This window comes from Cyrtonyx montezumae, unplaced genomic scaffold (assembly GCF_038088225.1).
Source record: "Cyrtonyx montezumae isolate F1298 unplaced genomic scaffold, pur_monq_1.0 scaffold_10, whole genome shotgun sequence".
Lineage (NCBI taxonomy): Eukaryota > Metazoa > Chordata > Aves > Galliformes > Odontophoridae > Cyrtonyx > Cyrtonyx montezumae.
In genome coordinates this window covers 15,006,492-15,029,305 of record NW_027071826.1, presented here as the reverse complement: position 1 = coordinate 15,029,305, position 22,814 = coordinate 15,006,492, and the positions used below count along the sequence as shown (strand labels likewise).

Genomic DNA, 22,814 nt, shown 5'->3' with positions numbered 1-22,814 from the left:
ACACTACTGCTTCAAATAGTAAAATAAAACTAAATCCCCAAATAAGTAATTGCTTACTGTGAAAGCCTTGATAAACTTATTCATTCCACTGAGCTACTGTAACACTGAGTTTCACTTTGAATGCTCTTTCACAGGAAATCCTGCTTCTGGCAGGATGACAGCAGAAGGAGCAGGCAGTAACAGAAAGCTGCAATAGCCTGATTCAGCTCACAGACTATTTGCAAGACTGGGAGGCTCAGGGACACACATCATTGGTTTGCCAATGTGCTAATGCAAACTGTGTATTTTTAAAAGGTGATTGCAAGCAAAAGTGTGAATACTGCATGCTGCAGTGGACAGAGGAGCAGGAAGAGATCACTACTGCTTATTAACAGAGCTGCTTAGGACACTTTCACTCTGAATGGAATCTCTGGGGGAAAAACACTGTATGAATGCATAAAGCAAAGTTCAGTTCACCTCTTAATGAAAGGGCCAGGTTGGTCACCTGGGATGGTTCATGTCCCAGAGAAGTCTGTTTTAGAATGGGGATGTTAATATGTTCTCAAGAAACGTGCTCATTTCCAGGCTTAAGACCTCCCCTACTGGAACTTTCAAGCAAGTGAACAATTCAGTAGTTACAGAATCAAAGTATCAATGATGTGAAAGCTGTGATAAATCTATCCCCCGCATGAAGAACATTTGATTTGGAGTCATTGTCATTTGTGGGCACGAAGTTTTTGGAAGGTTGCACCTTTCAAGACTACACTATCCAGTGTTTCCTGGCAAGGCTGTGAAGATCTCTTACATAGTCATAGGACAGATGGCTTCCTTTGCTACTTCACAGGGCTGAAATATAAAACAGTGTTGTACTAAAACCAGTAGTATTATTTTTTCTTACCTCTCTCAGTGTAGCTAGTGTTCTTTTATCAATTGTAACTTGCTTTATGAGATCTTTGTTGTCCTTTTCAAATTCTTTCAGCTTATTAGACGAATCTCTGAATTGAGCAATTTCCTTTTCTAGTGTCTTGTTTTCTTTCTCAGCAACTGCCAACTTTACTGTACTATCGTCCAAAATAGCATCTTTCAGCTCCACTTGCTGCCAAAGCCGTTTTGTTTCTTTCTCCAGCATTTTTTTGTCCTTCTCAAGCTGAGATATTTCTTGTTCTAGGGCTTTGTTCTCATTTTCTAACCTTTCCAGCCTTTTGGCAGAAATCTTCAGCTCCTCAAGATTTCTCTGAAGGACTTGATTTTCACTCTCTGTTGCCTGTACTTCTTTTTCTAGCTCCTGGATCTTTTTGTTGCCGTTCTCCAGCATTTGCTGAAGTCTCTGGTTTTCAGAGTTGATACTCTGATAGCTTAGCTCCAGCCTCTCTGATTTCTTGCTCAGCACTTTTAACATTTCCACATTCTTCCTTAAGTCCTCTTTTTCTCTCTCCAAATCTTTATTTTCTGCTTCAATTTGTGCCATTTTTGTGCTGGTGAATCTCATGGTTTCTACAACTCTTCTAAGCTCCAGGTTTTCTTCATCCAACTGCTTGTTGTCCCTTTCCAGGTCCCCAAGCCGGATAGAAACATTCTGGAATGTATCCAGGGATTTTCTGAGCTTCCTATTTTCCATTTCCAGATCCCAATTTTCCTGCTGAAGAACTTCAACTTTTTTTGTCACTGTTTTCATTGCTGTTGCCTTCTTTGTGAGCTGCTCATTCTCCTTCTCCAGCCGGTGGAGCTCTTTCTCCATTTCTTCCACTCTTTCCACTTTTTCTTTAACCTGGTCAAAATCCTTTTGCAACTGTTTCTTCTCAAATTCTAGCTTGTTGACTTTGGAACTAGTTTCTGTAACTGTTTCATGAAGGATCTTGTTCTCTTTTTCAATATCTTTCACTCTTGCCTCACTGCTCACTTGAGATCTTTGTCTCAGGGATAAGACCACTTGATTAAGGTGATCATTTTCTTGTTTAAGGTCCTTTATCTACATAAACAAAACAAACAAAACAACATGCAAGTGCTACACATTTATCCTACAACTCACACTATAATGAAGTCCTAAAGTAGCTACCTGCCTGATAATAAAGATATCCATTAAACACAAGACAAATTTCTCAACTAAATCATCAACCAAAACTAATTAGAAAATTGCTACCTCTGGGATGGTGGTAATCTAATGAACTGAAAAATGCTGGTGTATTCTTCCTACCACGTAAGGTCTAAGTAGAGAAATAAAGGAGACAGAAGGCCTTCAGTGAACATCTTGCTGAGGATTATTTGTTATTAATCATTCCTAATAAATTTTACCTTTCTGTTTAGTTATACATCCCTGTCTTTGTGATCTGAAGACCCCAATTCTCCCTGTTAAGAATTAAGAAACCCTGCCTGAAAGGATGAAAAATTTGTAGCAGTTATGTATCTCACTAAGGATACACTTCATGTAAAAGCAGCGCATTTACCTAACTGGTCAAATTCCAGCTGAAGAAATCACAATTTGGACTGCTATTTGCAATTTTTATTTTAAAAATATCCACAAAAACTGAACAGGACTTGGGCCTGAAAAATCATAACCTACCCTCCTCTGGTGACTGAGAATACTGTTGTTTTTACTGCTTGTTCTACTGATGAATCATTCACTAGCTGTTACCACAAAGAATCCATATGTGATCTAACTGAAACTCATGACTTCAGCAGTAAAGTGCAGTTTCCCAGGCAGAAGTCTGCATAAGACTCCTACATAAATATGCACTACATAAATACGACATTTTATTATTTAACCTTAATCCCACAAATTTTGGAATAAATTCTAGTACAAAAAACATACATCCTCCCTTTCAGTGATGTACCTACATATTCTCTTCATTAGTCTACTTAATACAGATGACATTTGTCATGAGCTTGAAACAGAGTGGCTTCAGGGCACTTCACAGCATTTAAAAGCTGAAAGACATTTAAATTATCAGCCCAGGTGATGTAAATGTTTTCTCAGCATATTTTTAAAATAGACTAAGTGTGTTAAGACTACAAACAAGTCAACACACTCAGCTGACAGAAGACCAATCTTCTGCAACAACAGGTAGTTTTATCTGCATATCCTAAAACCAGCCAGTGCCCGTTTTAGTAAAGTTCAGGGCTTTTTTCCTTAAAGGAAGATTTACTCTTACAATGGCCTGAAGATGTCCTTATGGCAACAGGAAAAACGGAAGCTACCAAAGCATACTGGGCTTTTTCACTCAAAGAATATTTTTTACCAACAATTGAACAAGTTAAACGTATTTATATAGCACCCAAAATGCCCTGTATCCCCAAGAGACTTAACACTCTAAATGGCAACAGTAAATTCCCACTACTGGGCATATACTCTTCGATTACATTTATGAAGTCTGCACCTGTCTGTCTTTGTCAGCTTTCAGAGTCTCCATATCAACTTGTAGCTGTTCTTTCTCTTTTATCAGCTCCTCACTCAATGTCTCCAGATCTTGATTACTTTGCTTCTCTTTTTCAATTTGATTTTGCAACTTCTCAATCTGTGTGGAGAGAACACACCAAAACACATCAGCCACAGCTTGATGTAATAACAGTTCACACTTTAAAGAATACTGAACAACCAAAGGGAAAGATGAGGACTGTGGCTGTGGGATATAATCCTCCTCTTCTTGAAGGGCAGCTGAAGAAAGAGTTGTGCTTATCAGGATAAGGCACAGTGGTGAAAAATGACTCACCTGCCTCAGTACCATTTTGCTCCTGTCAGTGGCTACAATTTCTGATGCTCACTATTCCCAGGGGCTTGTCTCCTCCTAGTCACTGCATCACTGGTGGCCTTACTTGACAAGCAAATACTGAGAAGGTTCTTAAAACAGTTCAGCGAGCAAAAGAATTTAGAAAGTCAGGAACAGAAGAAAACTGGTTTCCAAGTTTATCTTCCCTCTCCCTGTGGTATGTTGGTCCTCTGTTTTCCCAGCAGGTGACTATTCTGCACTGCAATGATTTGTGAACAAGAGCCCAGTCCTACAGTGAATGATGCCTTCTTCTTACTACTCCCCTTTTAAAAGCTGTACTTATAATGAACTGAGCACTGTAAAGAAGCAGCTCTTTAGAAGCAAGACATTCCAAGAACCAGGATCTCCAGTTCGGGAAATACTCCTTTTTATCCTTGTAAAGTACTGTGAAATCCTACAGCTTATTATTATTTTTTTTGTGGTGGTGGTATTATGAACTTTGCCAACAGTGAAAACACCAATGAGAACGTTATTAACAATAATTCTTACAAGTGGGAAATAGCCAGAGGCTGAGCTCTGCCTATATCAACATGTGCCTCATTACAGGAAGTGTTTAAACAAGCAGGGGCTGCCCAGATCAGAGATAAGAAGAGCTTAACATTTAGAAATGTAACCATGTTAAGGATCATTGGTCTCAAAGGAGCTGTTCAGAGAAGACAGAAACACAATCTCAGTAACTTAGCAATAGCTAGTTTTCATTACATCTTCTCGAAACACTGGAGGCAAGTAAGAAATTACTATTTACATCTTGTTTTTGTCCAAGTTTAGAACACAGGGAGAACACTTACTAGGTCTGCTGCTGCTAACATTGTGCCTGAGAGGAACTAATAACAGAAAACCCTCGTCTCAAAACACTGCAAGAAAAGTGGAAAAGAAAAAAAAAAAGGAAAAAAAAGTACACCACCTCTTGTGCTATCTAATTCAATTCTGGCTACATGATCTTTCCAAACAGCAAATAAGTAGACAGACAAGCATCTTCTGGTCACAGTTCTTGGTAACTCTCAGATATCCAGTGGATGATAGTGAAATGACTGTACTACAGGTATAGCAGTAAGGTTTTTTTTACTTGTTTCTAAAATCACACAAAATCAAGAGAAAAACACTTTTATGTCTCTTATTCTTTGTATGCACCTTCAACACCCCTTGAGCAAAGTTGCTCTCTCCTCTTCATACTGCAGTAACCACTCTGTAATTAATCATATAGACTTCCTCTGTTGACAGTCATATCCTCTAATTAAGAGGAGACATCTGTGAGAGAAATACAAAAGTAGGTCTGATGAAGAAAAGATTTTAAAAAATAATCAAATGCAACCACCACAAACCAGGATTATTTTATATAAAGAGTATCAGATCTCCATACACTAGGAGACAACTGTATGTCACCCACAGACTACAGAATGCTACAGTTTTTTTTTCTCCAGATCTTCCAGAACAGGAGATGTGCAGCTTGCCAGCAATCCTCATCATGCTTTGTGTTTCTCTGATAGAGTTCAATTTATACCCTTCCACATATTTCAGCTGCTCTTAAAAGTAGTATTTTTAACTGCCATTTTCTCTCGTTGGCCTGATGTCTACACTGGTCCCTTCACACCACACAAGCGTTCCCTACTACTGGCTGCTATTTAACTACCAGACCTGTAGGTGACCCCACCATGTCAACACATTCATCATTGCTGAAAACATCAGACTAATACTGGAATCACAGCTGCTGGCACCAATACAGTGCCATAACTGGAGGTGCCACAGGAATGTGCCGGCAGCAAAGCCAAAGGTTGACTACAGTTGTTCAAATGACTCCAACTGCTGCACACCACAGGTATCTGCTGAGTGCTTTATATTTCTTGATCTCAAATTTTAAGCATGTAAATTATGAGCTAGAGTGAATTACTCATACACAAAAGGTCATAAAAGTGTGCATGGAAGGAGGAGTAAGCAGAACTAATTTTTTCCATTTTCTCTGCACACAAAGCCAAGAAGCAGAATTGGTCTCTCAACTTGGCAGCAAAAGGAATCTCTGCAGAAGATGGAGTGATCCAGTGAGAGATACCAGTTCTCCCTGACAGAAAAGCTGACATGCTGATAGTCACAATCTGGTAAATTATGACCAGCATTTCCTATAAAAATTCTTTCTCCTCTTTCTAAAGCATTCGGTTACCCCACATGCAGTCCAGAAGGGATTGAACTCTTCAGTGTTGCACACAAACGTTACAGCAGAAGTGGGGAAGAGATAAAATGGGTTTGTACTCTGTGTGATTTATCAAAGGTAGGAATGCGGAAAAAACTGACAGAGAATTCTTTTTAATATTCAGATTAGCAAGCTTTCTCTTTCCCCATTTGACTCCACTCAGAGTTCAGAACAGCCAGACAAAAATGGAGCTAGTAGTTGGAGATGAACTGAGCACTATGTTTTGCACAGAAAAATGCTGAACTGTCATTTGAGCTAAATGTAATAGCAGTTAATAATATAGCATAATGTAGATAAATACATTTAAAAAGTGATGGCATGTTTGCTACCCATGATTAAAAGAAACAAAATATTTGAAGGGAGGAAGATACTACAGAATACCTAAGGGCCAATAGGACAAGTTAAAAAGCTGATCCAGGACTATGAACAGCAAAGAAAAATATACTAAGCTGACTTATAAGTCAAATAGAACAGAATTTATGAAAATATTAAAACTTCCAAACAAACAATAAACTTCAAAATGGCTGTGGCAACCTCACCTGGTAGAGCAAGTATCACTGAGAGCCAGAAGAAAACAAAAAGGGACAAAATCAACAGTACAATTTGACTGGCAAATAAGCACTGAAAGACTGCTTTTATAAAACAGTCACTTTTAGTTGCAATGATGTACTTAAATAGGTGGTAAAGTAGAAGGCAATAGAATATACTACTGTTAGAACAAGATTAACTAGAAGAAGCCAGAAACATGCCCAGTCTTACAGAGAGTATCGTGAATCCCTCATCATTCAGGAATGCTGTAAAGGCCTGCAGACACTGCACTCCAAAACTGAAGAGCAATGTTCCTGTGGCCAAGGATTACCTTTTTGCTAAGCTGTTGATTTTCCTTCTCCAGTTCCACAAACTTTAGGCTGCTCTCTCTGGAGGTCAAGGAGGCATCTCTCAGTTCTTGGATTGTGTTCTGCAAGCTCTGATTATCCTTCTCTAGCTTCAGTATGCGACTTGAAGCACATTCATTCAACTCAAACACAAAGGACTTCCTAGCTGTTGAAACATGAGAATTAAAAGATGGCACTAATCAACTGACCAATATCTTTCTTTCTAGAGTGTTAAGATTCACTTTTATGAAGACAATCACAATCAGACCCTTATCATTTCAGCTTGACTGTTAAGTAAACATTTGTGTACTTCTACAGACGATAACTAATAACTTTAATAATAGGGAAGTATCTGAATAGATAACCCTTTTTAAAGTGACTTGCTTTCTAAAGTCTCCTAAAGTTACTTTAACTATGTCAGTAGCAGGATTTATATTAATAGCAAAATACGCTTTAATATCCTTTTATACTTATACAAGAGGAAATAGAGTCAGAAAATAAAACAGTGAGAAATGTTTGTGAAAACATCAAGATGATGCAGAAAATGGAAGTTCAGGTATTCAATCATATTTTGTCATCGAAAAAAGCTCTCACAAAATAGAGTTCAGAGCTTACCTTCAAAGCTATTTTATCAAGAATATGCTGAATTGGGGAGAATATTTTCCTACTGGACATACAAGCACAGGAGAGCTACCAGAAAGCGGATCAGAGAATTTTCTTCAGTTGAAGTCTTAGAACTAACAACATTTTTGCAAGTTTCAGAACAGAGTTATTATTTTACTTTGAATGTTTGAAGATCCTAAGTCCCACGGCTTCTTTGCTGTAAATCCCAGTACCAAAATCTGCACTGCTCTCATTTTTCTACTAAGCAACTGAATAATTAAAAAAGTAACACTGTTCCACATGGAATAATTGCTATCCTTCAACACAAAACTACATTTAATATGAAACTTACTTATAACATTGTCCTCAAATCTCAGTAAATTATTAATGTCTGCTAAATAATCAGCACTGTTACATAAAGAATAGCGTATTTTATAACAGGGAAGTTCCTGAGAATGTTAAAATCCCATTTGTGCCTTAGATGGAGCACTGCCTGCTGTTTAATTCTGTTCAATGCTGTTCTGAATCAAAACCCATCTAAATGAGTTTTCCATGTTTTTATTTATTTTTAATTATTTTGCAATTTTAATATTAGATTCCAAACTAACAGGTAAAATCTTTAGCTTTCTTCTATCCCTGCAGACTCTACTTGAAATCTAAGAACAGAAGGTTTTCCAGAAGAGCTCTGAAAACTGACTCTTATCCTTTCAAGACAGCTGGATTCAGGATTGCAACTGAACAGCAACTTCTCAAATAGAATCAGTGGAAGAATACAATGCTGCTGTGAAAGAATTTTAAGTTTCAAAGTTCAGGGTTGTTTGTTTGTTGTTTGGCTTTGTTTGTTGTTGTTTTTTTTTAATAAATCTTCCTTCACTAATTTTTTTTTCCAAAACAAAAGATAACTGATTACCAATGTTCTCAGCTCTGCTTACTCTCCCTTCAGTTAACAGAAGATCTGGAGTTCCACTGCTACAAAAACTAAAGAACAAAAGTAGCACTCTTTCTTCTATTTTATCATTAACAGATTACAGTCAGAAAGAGGACAAAAGCTGCTATGTGAAACAAGTAAAAAGAATCAGTTTTACATTTTCCCTAAAAAAAGTTCAAAAAAATTCCTAAGTTTTGAGGCAGAAGTGCTTTTTACCCCCACTATCTCAGTAATACCTTTGATTATAAGTAGGAGGAATTGACTGCCATTCAGTTCTAAGGCTAAAGTGAACCTGCTTTATGTGAAAGTAACAATTAAGTAGACATTAATCATAAAAAGATTTATTTTAGAAAACAAATCCATTCTTCTAAATAGCTTTACTGTAAACAGACCATCTACTTGCTCACATTTAAGTCTTTGTCTTCAGTTAAATTATTCCTGGTATACAAATACAAATATGCAATTCTTAGCAGAATCGGGTAAGTAAATCAATAAAATCTGTACACCACAAAATATTCTCTATTTCCCAAGTTCTCTCTAACGTTGTTGTTTAGGCTGGTATTATAAACAGAATAGATGTTAGACACAGAAAACAATGATAAAACCTGACTAGCAAACGGACCTTTAGTTACATTTGTGGTAGTTATGGAAATCAAATCAACCATTCAAAAAAAATAATCAGCCAGCTATTCTACCCATACACACTTTTCAGTACCCAGTAAAAATAAATGACTTCAGCAAGCACTACTTCCTGGGATTTAAAGACTAGCTAATTGTCTGCACTAATTGTATTAAAGAATACTAAAGATCACTGACTCCTCCCAGCCATTCAGTTAGAAGTATCCCATATTCAGTGTGACATTTCTGCTGCGTCATTTACAAAGCTTTCTTTTTCTTCTTCTTTTTTTAATTTTATCATTTCACTTAGAATCACACTTTCAGTGATAACTAACAAAAAAAGAAAACATTTTAATAATTACATAAGAAAAAGAAGCTCAAAGGAATAGTTTCTGGGAACTTCCAAAATGTAAGTTCAAAGTCAGACAGCTCAGGAAGGGAAATTCTCCAAATGAACTTCCTAATCTTGGATTCTTTTGTTCCCTTTGCAGTTAAGTGACCTCTGTTCTCTTTCAGCAAGGACAAATGGAAATACAACACTGGCAACCCCAGCTGGTACTCACTATCAGCAAGATCTGTGCTTTTAGACAGTTGTTCTAGTTCCCAACCAAGGTGTGCAGATTCGTTCATGCTCTGTTTCTGTGCAATCTCCAAGACCATATTCTCCTCCAGAAGCTCTTCAATTCTCTTTTTGTCTGTGTCTCGATCCTGTGGAAGGTGAGTAAATGAAAAAAATGTATGCAGATTATCTATCTCAGATTATTCTGTCAGCTGAACTGCTAAATGGAGCCCTAAGTCCGTGATATATTTGAAATGAAGGTGACTGGAGGGAGGAGATGCTCAGCGATGACAGGGCCAGCACAAGCCAGGACTGGTAAGGCTGTCTGGATGCAAGGTGTCTCCAAAGCTAACTTCTTCAAGAGCATGTAGCATCATGCACTGACACTCTGGAGACACTGCAGAAATAACCTTGGATACTGCTTCTTTAACTCATGTCATATGGAGTAGCAAGTAGATATCTGCCTCATAATTGGAAGGGTTTCAATGATCCAAATAACAAATCCAGAGGCTATCACAGCTTCTGGAAATCACTTTGGCCACTTACATTTCTAGGAGATTAAATGGTATCAAATTTTAAGAAAGCACCAGTCAAAAATTCATAAATCCACCCAGAAAAGCAGCATGCAAAATAACCAGCTACTTTCAAGTGCTGAAGCATCATGTTATTCTTTATTTGTAAGTTATTAAACATAACTCCACACACCCTCAACATTCTCGTTTCCAGTGAATCCTGTTCTTATGCAGTTAAACCCAGAAGAATTCAAAGCAAAGTTGTAAGAGGAGGACTGTTGAGTAAGATACAAAAAAATTAAAGAATATTTATTAGTAGTAGTGGGATTACAAAATCCAGTGTTCATTTGTAGACAATAATCTGCCACTTCTTAGATCTCCCAGTCTATGAAGCAATTAGCCATATCTCTGATGTATTTAATGCTAAAATTTCAGAATTGTCTCTTTTACAGTAGTGATGAATTCTTAGTTACCGTAACAGCTGTGGGCTTCCTTTCTAGCAAAAAAGTTGATTTACTGTAGTAGATTTCCAGAGATTTCTACTTGATAGATATTAACATCCCTATCGTCAGTATGCATGAAAGCACCTGCCATAAAGTTAAATTTAACTGCCTCACACAGTAGCACTGGCAACATTCACAGTATTCATGTTGTTAATATACTTCAAGAATGCGTGTACACCAAATTCAAACTAGATATCCTTAAAAGCACTGTTGATTTATCTACCTGTTACTGGTTTCTGTGGCATCAATCTATGTGATAACATAAAAACAGAATGCAGTAAAAATGGCATAAAGAGAAAGAGAGGGCATACCAGCTCCACATCATGAAGTTTGGATTTCAACTGCAAATTCTCCTTCTCTAACTCATGCAACTTATCAACACGAGCTCTTGCCATTGTTAGCTGTTCTTCTAACATCGCCTTTGTTTCAATTAATATGATGTTATCTTCTCTTAACTCCTAGAAAGGAAAAAATAACGTTAACTTCTTTAGGTAATGTGACTTTTCAAAGATGAAGGCACTTCCATAAAGTGACTGTCAAATTTTTGGTTGTTCTTTACAATATGATATTCAACAGGAAATGATTCCAATTTTAATTACCTCAGATTAACTAATGCAATGATTTCCTTACTGCTTTTTCCTGAATTTTAGACATTTAATGGAATTTTTCTTCATACAGAGCTAGATCAAAAAGATCAAAGACACAAAATAAACATGAGCATTAACTGCACAAGTCATGCTATTGATCCACTAAAGGTTCTTTATCTGTTTTTACCAAGTGAAAACTTAACTTATTCTACTGCAGCCATAACACTGGAAACAAGTGAATTTTGAGTCTTTTAAGTAGATTTTTTAATTCAAAAGCACTAGGAGGTGAACATACGAGCTAGCAAACATGCATATGGCAATGGGAGGACTCTATAGGTCTTGAACCTATCAGATCTGTGTATTTAAGTATCTGCCCTCCAGAAACATGAGATGTCCAAAGCATAAACCCTGGCCATGTATTCTTGCTCACGTTTGACACATTTATTAAATTACGTGTTATTTCAATTTATAATATCTCACTGTTTGCTTTTACTCTTAGATAAGTCTTCAATCATAGGTATTCTTTTCTACAGAAGGAATACATCAGCATTTAAAAGATTAAATAGGTATAGGAAGGATTTTAGCCCAGGAAAGTTACAATGGGTCAAGAAGCAGATTTTTTTTAATTTTTATTTTTTGCCTATTGTTCTCTTTCTCCATCTCCTTCCTCTGCTCCAATTAAATATGCATGAAGAGAAAACATGCATGCAGGAATGATGAAATGCTTATTGCTTGAGAAGATTGCTCCTGGACAACAGTATTCCAAATGGTAAGTCTGCTGACATCAGTGTTCAAGTCTGCTCTCTCAAACCACAAGCATTCAAACCAAGGAGATTCCTGAAAGACCATCAGGCATGAGTGAAATGCTTTCACTTGCTTAACCAGCAGCACCCTTCTCAATTCTCAGGGGGCAGAGTCTGCCTTAAAAAGCCTCACATGGCTCACAACTTACAAAAAAGAATGAAGAAAAAAAGATACAAAGCACAAGTTAGGAAAGTCTAATGGCAGACACTCCCCTTGCTTTCTGATACATAGGGGACCACAATTTAAGAGCCTAATATAGCAATCTTAATGTTTGCTGCATTTTGAGTGTAGATGGCATGGTATGGAAGTCCACCTCATGCACAAACTACTGCCCTTGATGCCTCCTTGGGTCAGCTACCAACCTGCATAATACAAGAGGAATAATTTCCCCACTACAGCAGCACTAAAAGGGACAAGTCTGTCAGTGCTTGTGAAGTGCTCCAACTACCACAACTGAAATGTCTGAGTATGCAAGTAAATAAAATAACAAAACACTAGTTTTACAGAAACAGCATTTTGTGCTAAGTCTGATCTATCTGGGTTACTTCAGGGTATGCAAACTAAAAAGGCCGACACCTACCAGATGGCAGACCAGAGGAAGTACACAATACAAAACATGCTGAGTGTTGTTTAAGCTGCCAGAATATCCATAATGAAACAGCAACATGACCAGTTTACTTTGCTTTGCTACACCGTCACACTCAATTCAGACCACAGCCCTACGGAAGGTTGTGTCTGACCTCAAAAACAGTCTCAGAACTATGCTCAAAAGTGCACTCCAAGCAGGAACTAGTTATTTTAGAGATTCATGAAGAGTCAAGCTATGTGCCAAGTACATAACACATATCCAGGCTCTGGTACAAACCACACAGCACCGAAAGCTGCAACACATAGAAGACTGGAATCATTTTCACTGAGCACCCAGTAAGGGTGGACATGCCAGTTCAAAGCAGTTCTGAAGAAATCTTAAATGAATAACCCAGTGAAAATGCCAGCTATGGCAAGGCCAACATTGCTCATTGGCATACCCATCCTATGATCTTAGGTTGTCTCAACACTAAGAAGTTCGTATAATTTAAATAATTACTCCATGGGATCTTACAGAGTTGCATCTCAAAGCCTTGAAGGTAAAACTGCTCTATGTGCAGTGTGTCAGCACTGATGTCTGAGAACTCACTGCAGAAGACTGTCAACTTAATAATACATCAAGCTACAAACCACTCCTGTTGGCCAGAAATTCAGCAGGTGGTCACAGTGCAGTGATGTTTTCATCAGAAATAAGGGTTTTTCTTTCACTCTGAGTTTACTTCTAAACTGAGCTTAATTTTAAGTCAGAGGCAATAATAGCTGGCTACGGTTTAGTTTGTTAATTTTTGAAAATATACTGAATTTAACAGGCAAGAGATTCAACTTAAATTGGGATGGTTTAATATCCAACACACATAATCCTGCTTCTGTAACTATATTTCTGAAACAAACAACATATTGTGTTCTGATCCTGCATCACTGTGCCCTGATGTAGCTTTAAGAATGGCACTACTTACTCATATGGTTACAATTTAGTCTGGGACTGAGCGGTTGCACAATCAGGGTGTGTTGCTACTGAGAGACATTTTCAGAAACTAAAGTAGCAATCAGATTGTCTAAAACTAGAAAATTTGTATGGACATCCAGACCTAGTTATTAAACAGAGTTCAAACTCCTCCCTTCTACAGTTCAGAAATTGCCCTTACTGAGCCATGATACAAGTAACATCTTGTGACAATCAAACATTGCTTTAGTAAGCTATATTAAAACATCAGAGATACTTTTGCTTTTTTTTATATGAAATAGAAATTCCTCCCACCATCCTGTGTGGCAATATGACTGCAGCAAGAAGGAAGAAGAACAGCCAAGGCCTCCTTCCCCGGCCTCTGAGAATAACCTGATCTCCTGGACCCACGCAAGGTTCAATGAAGAGGAATGACACAGGGAAGCTTTATGCTGAAGAGAAGCACCTCCTTGGAGGAAGTCCTGCACTAAGACCAGCCCTCCAAACTCATACTGAAAACTTCACTGAGCTGTTCCTGCAGGAAAGTGTCTAGAAAACATTCATCTCCACATTCTTTGGAAGATGGTCAAACAAGAATGACTTTTCAGAATACCTTTGTCAAAAAATACAGAGAAGGGAACATTCTTACATGTGTTAGATTCAAACGCAGAAAGAAAGACTTGCTTCTTTTGCACTCTTGCAAAAGAACACAACTCTTCCTGCTTCACAACTGATTTGTATCACATGCTTTCAGAAAATACTTACAAGCTTGCTAACAATTCCTAAAACCTGTCACGGTGTCATACACAGAGCACCTTTCACATTCTTTGCACCAGCTACCAAAGGTGTACATGAACAACGGGAAGGAAAAGATTTTCAAACACCCACTTAGTAACCTTCTGCACTGACACACAAAGCTGAAAAAGCTTTCTTGTCACTTACTGATTTGGTATTGCTTATTGAAAACCTCAGTAAAGCCCTATGAACCTTAAGGTACCACAGTAACATAGAAATGTGACTTACTCCACACTTTATGCACCTACTTGTTGCTGAGCCTCTGTGAAATCAGTGTAGTTCTAAGTTTAGGAGCTCAGGAAGCCAATCATATCAGTAAATGCCACGAGACGAACCAAAACTGTACAGTCTACTAGTTACAAACTGGACATTCCTGCACAAATCTCACAACCTGGAACAGCGAGCCTAACAGTTTCTGAAGGCGTGGAAGGAATCTGAGCAGACACTGAACTCAACCCATCTTTAGTCCTTTATTAGGATGGGTGCAGGACTTGAGACACTAACAGAGAACTCCACAGACTGAAGAGAGTTGGATACTGGCTACTATGAACAGCCTATATGTTACTCCATGATGATAAAAAAAAGACAGGAGTGCCTTGTGAAATCCCCTGAATGTATCAGCATGAAACCAGTGCAGTTCGCCTGATGCTGCCACTGTGAAAGTCTGCCACTTGATGGCTATGCCAAGGTTTGACCAATAATGGGAAGGAGTGGCAAGAATGTGAAACACTCTCGCTATTCCAGACCAAAGAACAGCCTGCAGATAACTGTGCAATCCTGCCACATACTTGAAAAGCTCAGCCTCTACGGCAGCAACAATTTTTGCCACAGGCCACATTGTTCCCCAAAATCAGAAAAGTGCCATACTGATGGCAAATATACTTGGTCCTATCTACTACTGTATCTCAGGGAAGTATCTTTGGAGATCCAACACAGATCCAAGATTTGAAACGTTCATCAAAAACTGACAGGGTAGAAAAGGGGGGTGGGGGGGAGGAAAGTTTGAAGCAAATTGGAACTGAAGCAAAGGTCTATTTGCTTCACAACAGTGAGATTAGCATGCAGACTGCATAATGTGTCTGCTGGGTTCAGGACAAGCAAGGAGGCTGAGAACTCCAGAAAAGAAATAGCCACAGGACTAAAAATTGCCTTCTCCTAGCTCAGGTAAAATCTCTGAGCAGGAGGTAGAAGCTAAGCAACTCCAGTGCACAGACAAAAAGGAAACAACCAGGATGCTACAGTAGTAGTTTGTGTGCCAGGTTAATGCATGACTGATTTGTCAGCTTGAGGTAGGAAGACAGAGGAGCAATTTCACACTCTCTACTATAAACTGGGAATCCCTGAGAGAGTAGGCAGGCTTTTGCTGGCTATTACTACATTTCAAAACCAGTCATCTTTGCGAATCCATTTATAAGAACCAGCAGCTAGCTGAAATCTTTGGTGGAAAGAAACCAAAACACTTGTCTATGAAGTAGGGTTTATGGGCTTGAAATAACACGTTTTCAGCCTAGCAAATTAGAGCTTCAACACTGCTCTTGCATCACAGACCTGGGATTTTATCTGACCATAGCAAGGTGGTCAGCTACAGAACCTCAGTGTTTTTAGCATGTCTCGATATTTCACTTTGACAGATATGTTACATACACTAATTACTGAAAGTTTCAGTAAGAAAAGCTCAGAGCACTGAAAGAAAAGAAAATTTAAGAGCAACCTGACCTAAATTTTGTTCACAGCATGTCTGAACCTATCTATTTGTCTAGATGATCTCCAAGGTCCCTTCTAACCTAAATTATTTAGTAACTGCATGATGGGCAGAGCTGCAGGTAACTAAGATGGATAACTGTAATTATAACTGGAACAAATAATGTCATTTCTCACAGACATACCCTGCTCAAGGCACCTTGGATTTTCTCTTTCTACTACAAGCAAGAGTTGCAAAAAGGCATGTTAAAGAATTTCCAGTTGCTCTCATGTTTTGCTACAGTCAACTCAATGACAAAGGATACATGAACTGGTAACACAACAAAAGCCAAACATTAAGGATTACTCAGCATTTCATTTTCACTTGCCTCCATGCGAGCTTTGTAAAAGTCCACATCATGAAGTTTCTCTTTGCACCGAACAAGCTCCATCTCAAGCCTCTCCACACGGTTTGCCTTTTCTCTCAGGGAGTCCAGCTCATCTCTGTATGCTCTGGCAGAGCGAGCATCTGAGGCCAGGTGGATATTCTAAGAGATATGAGGGATAATCAGGGAGACAAATCTAAGTTAAAAACATACTGAAAGCATGTCCTTTATGACTTTCTTTTTCTTAAGAGTAGGCAAATTACATTTTTCCCAGAGCAAGAGTAATACATTTCTCCTATTAACCAGTAAATTTTCTACAAGATTAAGAGTTGTAAAAGCCTGCCAAGACTCCCATTTCCACTGTCTGACATTACATAAGCTTCAGGCATTAGTGGACTATTTGCAAGCTAAACACATGAGACTGTTCTCACCAGTTAAGCAGAAAGTGTAGCGTCACTATGCCACACTTGTAACTGTCAAGCAGCTTGCTGGAGTAACTTGAATTTTTCATTAAAAATACTGAATGGCATTTTTTTAAACTTCACAATGAAAGTTATTTCCAGTGAAATGAGTCCACCTTACCTCTTGTTTTATTTTTTGCAGCTCTAGGGTGATCTGCTCAACCTCATGTTTAGAATCCACAAGCTGCTCAGATTTCTCTTCACTAAAAAAGGATTAGAAAATAACTTAAGATTTTTTTTTCCTGAAACCATATTGATTGTATGAATCCTGCTGAGAAACCATAATGGCAAACAGAAGTCTGCCAGCATATTCTGAAAATGGAGTTTCCTTTATGGCACGACAATTTCCTAAAAGTGTATTTTCTTGTGATACAACACACATCACAGATGTGAAATTATAACTTCATTTCTTTTACATTATCTCTGTTTAAATCTCATTGGTGCTGCCACCATCATAGCTAGCTTTGCTCTGGACTTTCCACCAATAATTAAAAGTGTAGTTAGCTACTGGCATTTTAAAGAGAAGAAGAAAGAGATGACAGATAAAGACAAAAAGCAGTCATCACTCTGTGTTTAAAGATCAATTTAAAAAAAAATAAAAGAATGATAGAACATTCATTCTAGCTTCCTACTATTATAAATAAAAAATGTGAATAACATGATTTTGAGAGCCCTCATGGAAGTCAATACGCTAAAGCTGACAGGCGACTGCACTTTCAGGGCACACAAGACTTAATACAGGAGTCTGACTAGAAGCACAAGTCACTGGTGACTCACAGCTCCTGCCGGATCCTTCTCAGTTTAGCCTTCGTGTCTGCCAGCTCAACTGCAAGGTGCTGCTTGTCCTCATTAGAAAGAGGGCTGGCTGGGTTTGGAGAACAATCTGGACTTGATGCCTTCAGAGGACTTGGTGGTTGCTGAGACTGTAGATAGTCCCTCTCTTGAGTGAGATCTACAATCACCTGAAAATACAGAGAAGCATGCAGAGTCATGAATAATAACGACTACATATTGTTTTTCAAATCTAAAAATGATGTATAAACATAGAAAATTATTAAGTTATTCTACAGAATTCAACTGAGAGTAAGGTGGAAAGTCCATACAAAGGAGAGCAATCTATATCACGTTCAGACCGCTAAAACATTTCCCTTCCAATGAATGAAACAGAATTTTTCTCAGAGAATTCATATAAACTCTAACAGTTTTGTCACAATCACAAAGTCAAATGCATGACAGAAAATTAACTGGTAAAAAGAAGGGAGAAGTCTTCTGCAGAGATGAACTGAAGTGAGATGACTCATGTCAGTAACAGAAAGGACTGTTTTCACACATGGAGAAAAGCAAAGACACTGGAACCCACAATGGTAAGTATCACTGGAGAATCAGGCAAGCAGTCAACTCTTAAAACAAACACCTAAGCAGACATCCAGAGACAAAAATCCCAAGATAAAGCCACAAGTTCAAATATTTTGGTATCTTTTACCACATGCACTTCTCTTACCAGTCATTTCATGACACTTTAGTGTTTATGTGAGAATGGAAAAGACAAAATCTTTTCACAATTTTTCTGAGGTGTAGAAGGAAGACATAGAAGAAACAGAAACCCAGGGCACAAAAAAATAAGAGAAGGAACTGAGCTTTTTAACTGGTGCTCCACATGAGCACTATACAAGAGAGAAGTCACTGTACCTCTGTGCACTCATCTCTCTCATCAATGAGCCTCTTGAGGTGGAACACCATATTCCTGGAGAGAGACTCCAGCTCTTCTGGGGCCATGTCTGGGAGCTCCAGCCACTGCAAGTCGAAGACATTCTCCTGGTTGTGAGTCACCTAAGAACAAGGAAAAAAAACAAACAAAAAAACACTGTCTTTCCACTAGCTAACTTGTAAATGTATGTGCTGCATATGGTGTATCCCCTAGGTTCTTCTACTGACATATTAAGAAACTTATCACATTTCACCTAAAGCATGTAGAAAATAACACAGACATTGACTATCGAAACTGTAACACTACTCAGCCAGATGTATTTCCTCTGATTCATTTAGCAGAAACATCATGCAAGTGAAAAGAATCTCAAGCTCAGTTAAATAATATTTCTGCTTTTGAAGAGCTTATTTCATCTGTTTTTTTTTTCTCCTCCAAGTTCCTGTCTTAGACTTCTGTAACTGGTTCCTTAAATCTCAGTGCACCAAGCTTTTTGCACTTGCACCTGAGGACACCAGACCTCACCCAATGCCCATTTCCCAGTGTGGCATGACCAACAAAGGGCATCTGCACAGGGCTTCTCTTTGGATCTCCAAAACAAGCTGGTTTCTAGCAGTCACATGTAGTCCTTCCTTTTACAGAAACCTTAGAGGTCCAAGAATATTCTTGTCATTGGATCATGCTTCACTTAAAAAACAAAGGACATGTCTAATTTCAACTGCAGAGAACTTTCAAAGCTGAGTTAGGAGCCCAGTGACCAAAGAGCACACCACTGGGGAGCCTGTGTCTCACCTACCACAGGACTAAGGGACTGCGTCTACATCATTACTGCAAAGGGGACTTCAGCTCCTAAACCACACACACTTCTTGAAATGTTTTGCACATATATCCTTACAACATTATCTTGTATACATTCTAAAAGCAGCAAGCAAGACATTTGCAACTGCAACTTTTTCATGCAGTAACATTTTAAAAAACACCTACTATTTTAACTGAATTAACATGATTAAAAACACATATTCATAGATCATTTCTTCTTCTCATGTTCATGAATCTACTATGAAATGTGAAGTAATGAACATGAAGACACTGATACATTAAGTCAAGAAAAGGACATAAAGTCAAAACAGCAAACACTGGCAAGTTCACCTCCTGAATGTGTGACACAATGGCAGCTTGGGTTTCAATATCCAGCTGTTTTATTCTTTCAATAAACTCCTCTTTTCTTTCACACTGTTAAAAAACAAAAAAAAAAAAGTTAAACGCCTAAAATTTAAAAAAAACAGCATTTTTCATTAAGAAAAAAAATTATATATATCACTAAATTGCTAACAACAAAACGTTCAAGATATATACTTTATTATGCTAGAAAGTATCACACTTTGCTGCTCCATATGAAGTAAGAACTGAATTACGCTGTGAATTATTTAAAGTCTTCTACAGTCCATGCAAGCAAGGGTAATTTAAGTGGCTGGGTTTGCTCTTTAAAAACAAGAGGTGGGGCAATAGCCAGAGGAAATCATTACAGCATCACTAATGGAGCCACACATAAACCAGGTGGGTACAAGACCTACATTTACATTACATCATTTAATCATTCTGCTTCTCTGTTTGCACTATGCATCGCTTTGGCAATGAAATAGGATGCATCCCCTTAGATACTATTTTCACATCAATGACTGATTTTGCTTTTTGAACAAAATCAACATGCGCTTTTGATAAAAAATAGGGATGAAAAACATTTTAGGTAAAAGTGAGTGACAATTCAAACAAACAGGTTTTAGTAAATCTTTTACTAAAGGATTTTAAGGAGTCAGACATCTGTTATCAGTATATCAACAACTGTACACTAATATTGCAATGCACAGTTGTTACAGGAAGACAAAAGAGAAGTTAAACATTAAGCGTTTCTTAAAGCTGCTTTTTCTGCCATTTAAAGTGTCTCTTAGGGGTCCGCCTCTGAGTGTTACCATTCATTTCACTGGGAAGGGCCTCAGCCCTGTAAACAGGGACTGAGGATGCACATCAGCTTGCCAACTCAGACCTTTATTCTTTGTGTTGCAATGCAGCACAGAGACCAAGTTCCGAGCAGCCACACGAACACAGCATTACCCTGACATAATTGACTTGACATAGCTGAGCAGAGGAAGTGTCCTAAGGCATGACAAAAACATTAGAGACCTACAAACAAGGTCAATTATAAAGGAAGGCCAGCCTGCAACATCACTATTGTTTACCATGTGGATGTTTGGTGGGCAGAACACTGAGTGCTTTATTTGGTAACTGTCATTTATTTCTGGGGAGTTTCCCATACACACTGCCTGTCCGCTTATTTTAACAAACACCAGATAAAAGTCCACACATGAATACACAAAGTAGCTATTCATTTTGGATTTTCTACACATAATATTTAATCAAATGGTAACACAAATAAAACCAGGCTTCGATGAACAAACAGATCCTTAGACTTTCTGCTTATTTATTTGTTTTGCATCAGGTGTGCTCTACCACAGATTTATTTTTTTATAAATAAGACAACAAACCAACAACAATCTTGATATCAAGTGGACTACTCGAAGCTTTTCCTTCCACTCTGTTATGAGAGCATACATTCTATGGCTGATAATTTGGTAACAAATTGTGGCACAGAGAGTACTTACTTTCCCTGTGCTGCTTTCTCCCCTATAATCATTTTATTAATCTATTTTCACAGTTCTAGTTTGCAAGCTCTCTTGAGCTATACGTTTGTTCATATAGCAATGATCTTTGTATGGATTTTCTCAGTCCAGAAATAACAACAGATTCATAAAAATGTTTTTCAAGCCTCTAATGAGGTTCACCTGCACAGCACATCCCAGAACCAACAACAGCAGCTTCTTAATTTCTTCCATGCTTTTACCTAGAAAGGAAAAAATGGAATTAGTACATATGTATAACATAGATTAAGTACCTCTGAGTTATCATCTCCAAAATATCCTCCTCAAAGCAAGAATATTCTTCTTTGAACAAGTGGCTGCTCATATGTGTCCGTTATATTTTTACTGCAGTTTCCACCTAACAGTACAGTTCTTATGGATTTTTTTAAACCCAAAATTCAAGACTATCTTTTTCCTCATCTATATTTTCTGAGGTTTTCTTCTAATCAGTGCAGTAATATACATTTTCCTCCTTTTTCCCAAAGTTTGTCCCTTGTTTTATGATTAACAAGACTGGAAAACAAGAACAAAACAAGATACACCCTGGATAGGATTCAAGGATGATTACATTCACAGGACAAACTCATCCTGAATTCTACACCTATAAAGTAGCTGCTTCTCAGCCTTTCCAAAACCTAATGCCATCTTGTGTACACAAATTCTCTCTTTAACACAGGTGCGTTAGCAGCTAGTTCACTCTGTTCACACTGTGAAGTGCACGCCCTGTGTGCTAGGAGGGATAACACCAAGTGCTGTTCACAGTGGGAGAGAAGGAAAAAAACACAGGCCTTGTACACTACTCTCATCCCTATACAACTGCTTCCCAACACACAGCATGGAACCACATGATAAACATTCCCACCTCATACCCTGATTTACTCCACAATTCCACTGCCCCCACCACAGAGCAGAGCTGATCCCCACCACATCCCTCCAGCAACACAGCGCAGAGCTGAGCGGGCTGTGGGTCAGAGGCCTGTGCAGAGTGGGGCCAGGCAGCTGGAACAATGCCCACGTGCAGCCCCATAGAGGCACACTGACCTACATCACTGCCGAGTTGCTAGCAGTCTAGGAACCTCACAATGCAGCGTGCAGGCAGCTTCGGAAATCGGCTGCTTGCTGCTTTCCTTTTGAAAAGGAAATGCCCTCAGCATTTGTCAAACTGTTGAACAATTTTTCAACAGTTTTTATGAATACTGATTTTTAAAATGTTTCAAGTGATCTACACAAATTATCTAGTGCATGAATCAATGCTGGAATTCTCAGAATTCAAGTCCAACGATGCAGTTTCACCAAAAAAAAAAAAATCACTGAACAACAAAAGATCTGCCACAATGTGAGCAGTTTCTGCATGGGTACCACTAGCTCAAGATGATAACGAGGTTAGGAAGAGCATATTTTCTTCCTGCAAAATTAAGTTCTTGTTACACTTTCAGCACCTGGACTCATTCTGTATATGTTTCAAAGCAGAACCAGACTACAGATTAAAGGCAGAGCATGCCTGTGGGACATGAGTAAAAAAAGCTGCTGTGTGACAGACAGTGAGGGGTTCACGCACCTTCTCCTTCTCCCAGACATACCAATGGCTGACCACCCTGAGATTGAGGGAGAGGCATGCAGTCGCAAGCTCCCAGTCACAGGTA

The 22,814-nt window shown here is 38.3% G+C and overlaps 1 protein-coding gene across 2 annotated transcripts in view; it reads right to left on the bottom strand.

The window, feature by feature from the left end:
* The window catches only part of CCDC88C (coiled-coil domain containing 88C), an 83,698-nt gene that overhangs the window by 24,307 nt on the left and 36,577 nt on the right, over nt 1–22,814 (bottom strand). For both annotated transcript variants that reach the window (XM_065750977.1, XM_065750987.1), the window contains exons 5-15: nt 21,316–21,374; nt 19,625–19,708; nt 18,460–18,600; nt 17,548–17,732; nt 16,892–16,973; nt 16,313–16,471; nt 10,838–10,984; nt 9,516–9,660; nt 6,788–6,969; nt 3,354–3,491; nt 878–1,948 (exon numbers count right to left, since the gene is read on the bottom strand). In XM_065750977.1, coding sequence (XP_065607049.1) covers nt 878–1,948; nt 3,354–3,491; nt 6,788–6,969; nt 9,516–9,660; nt 10,838–10,984; nt 16,313–16,471; nt 16,892–16,973; nt 17,548–17,732; nt 18,460–18,600; nt 19,625–19,708; nt 21,316–21,374 — 2,393 coding nt within the window. The remainder of the gene's footprint in view (nt 1–877; nt 1,949–3,353; nt 3,492–6,787; nt 6,970–9,515; nt 9,661–10,837; nt 10,985–16,312; nt 16,472–16,891; nt 16,974–17,547; nt 17,733–18,459; nt 18,601–19,624; nt 19,709–21,315; nt 21,375–22,814) is intronic.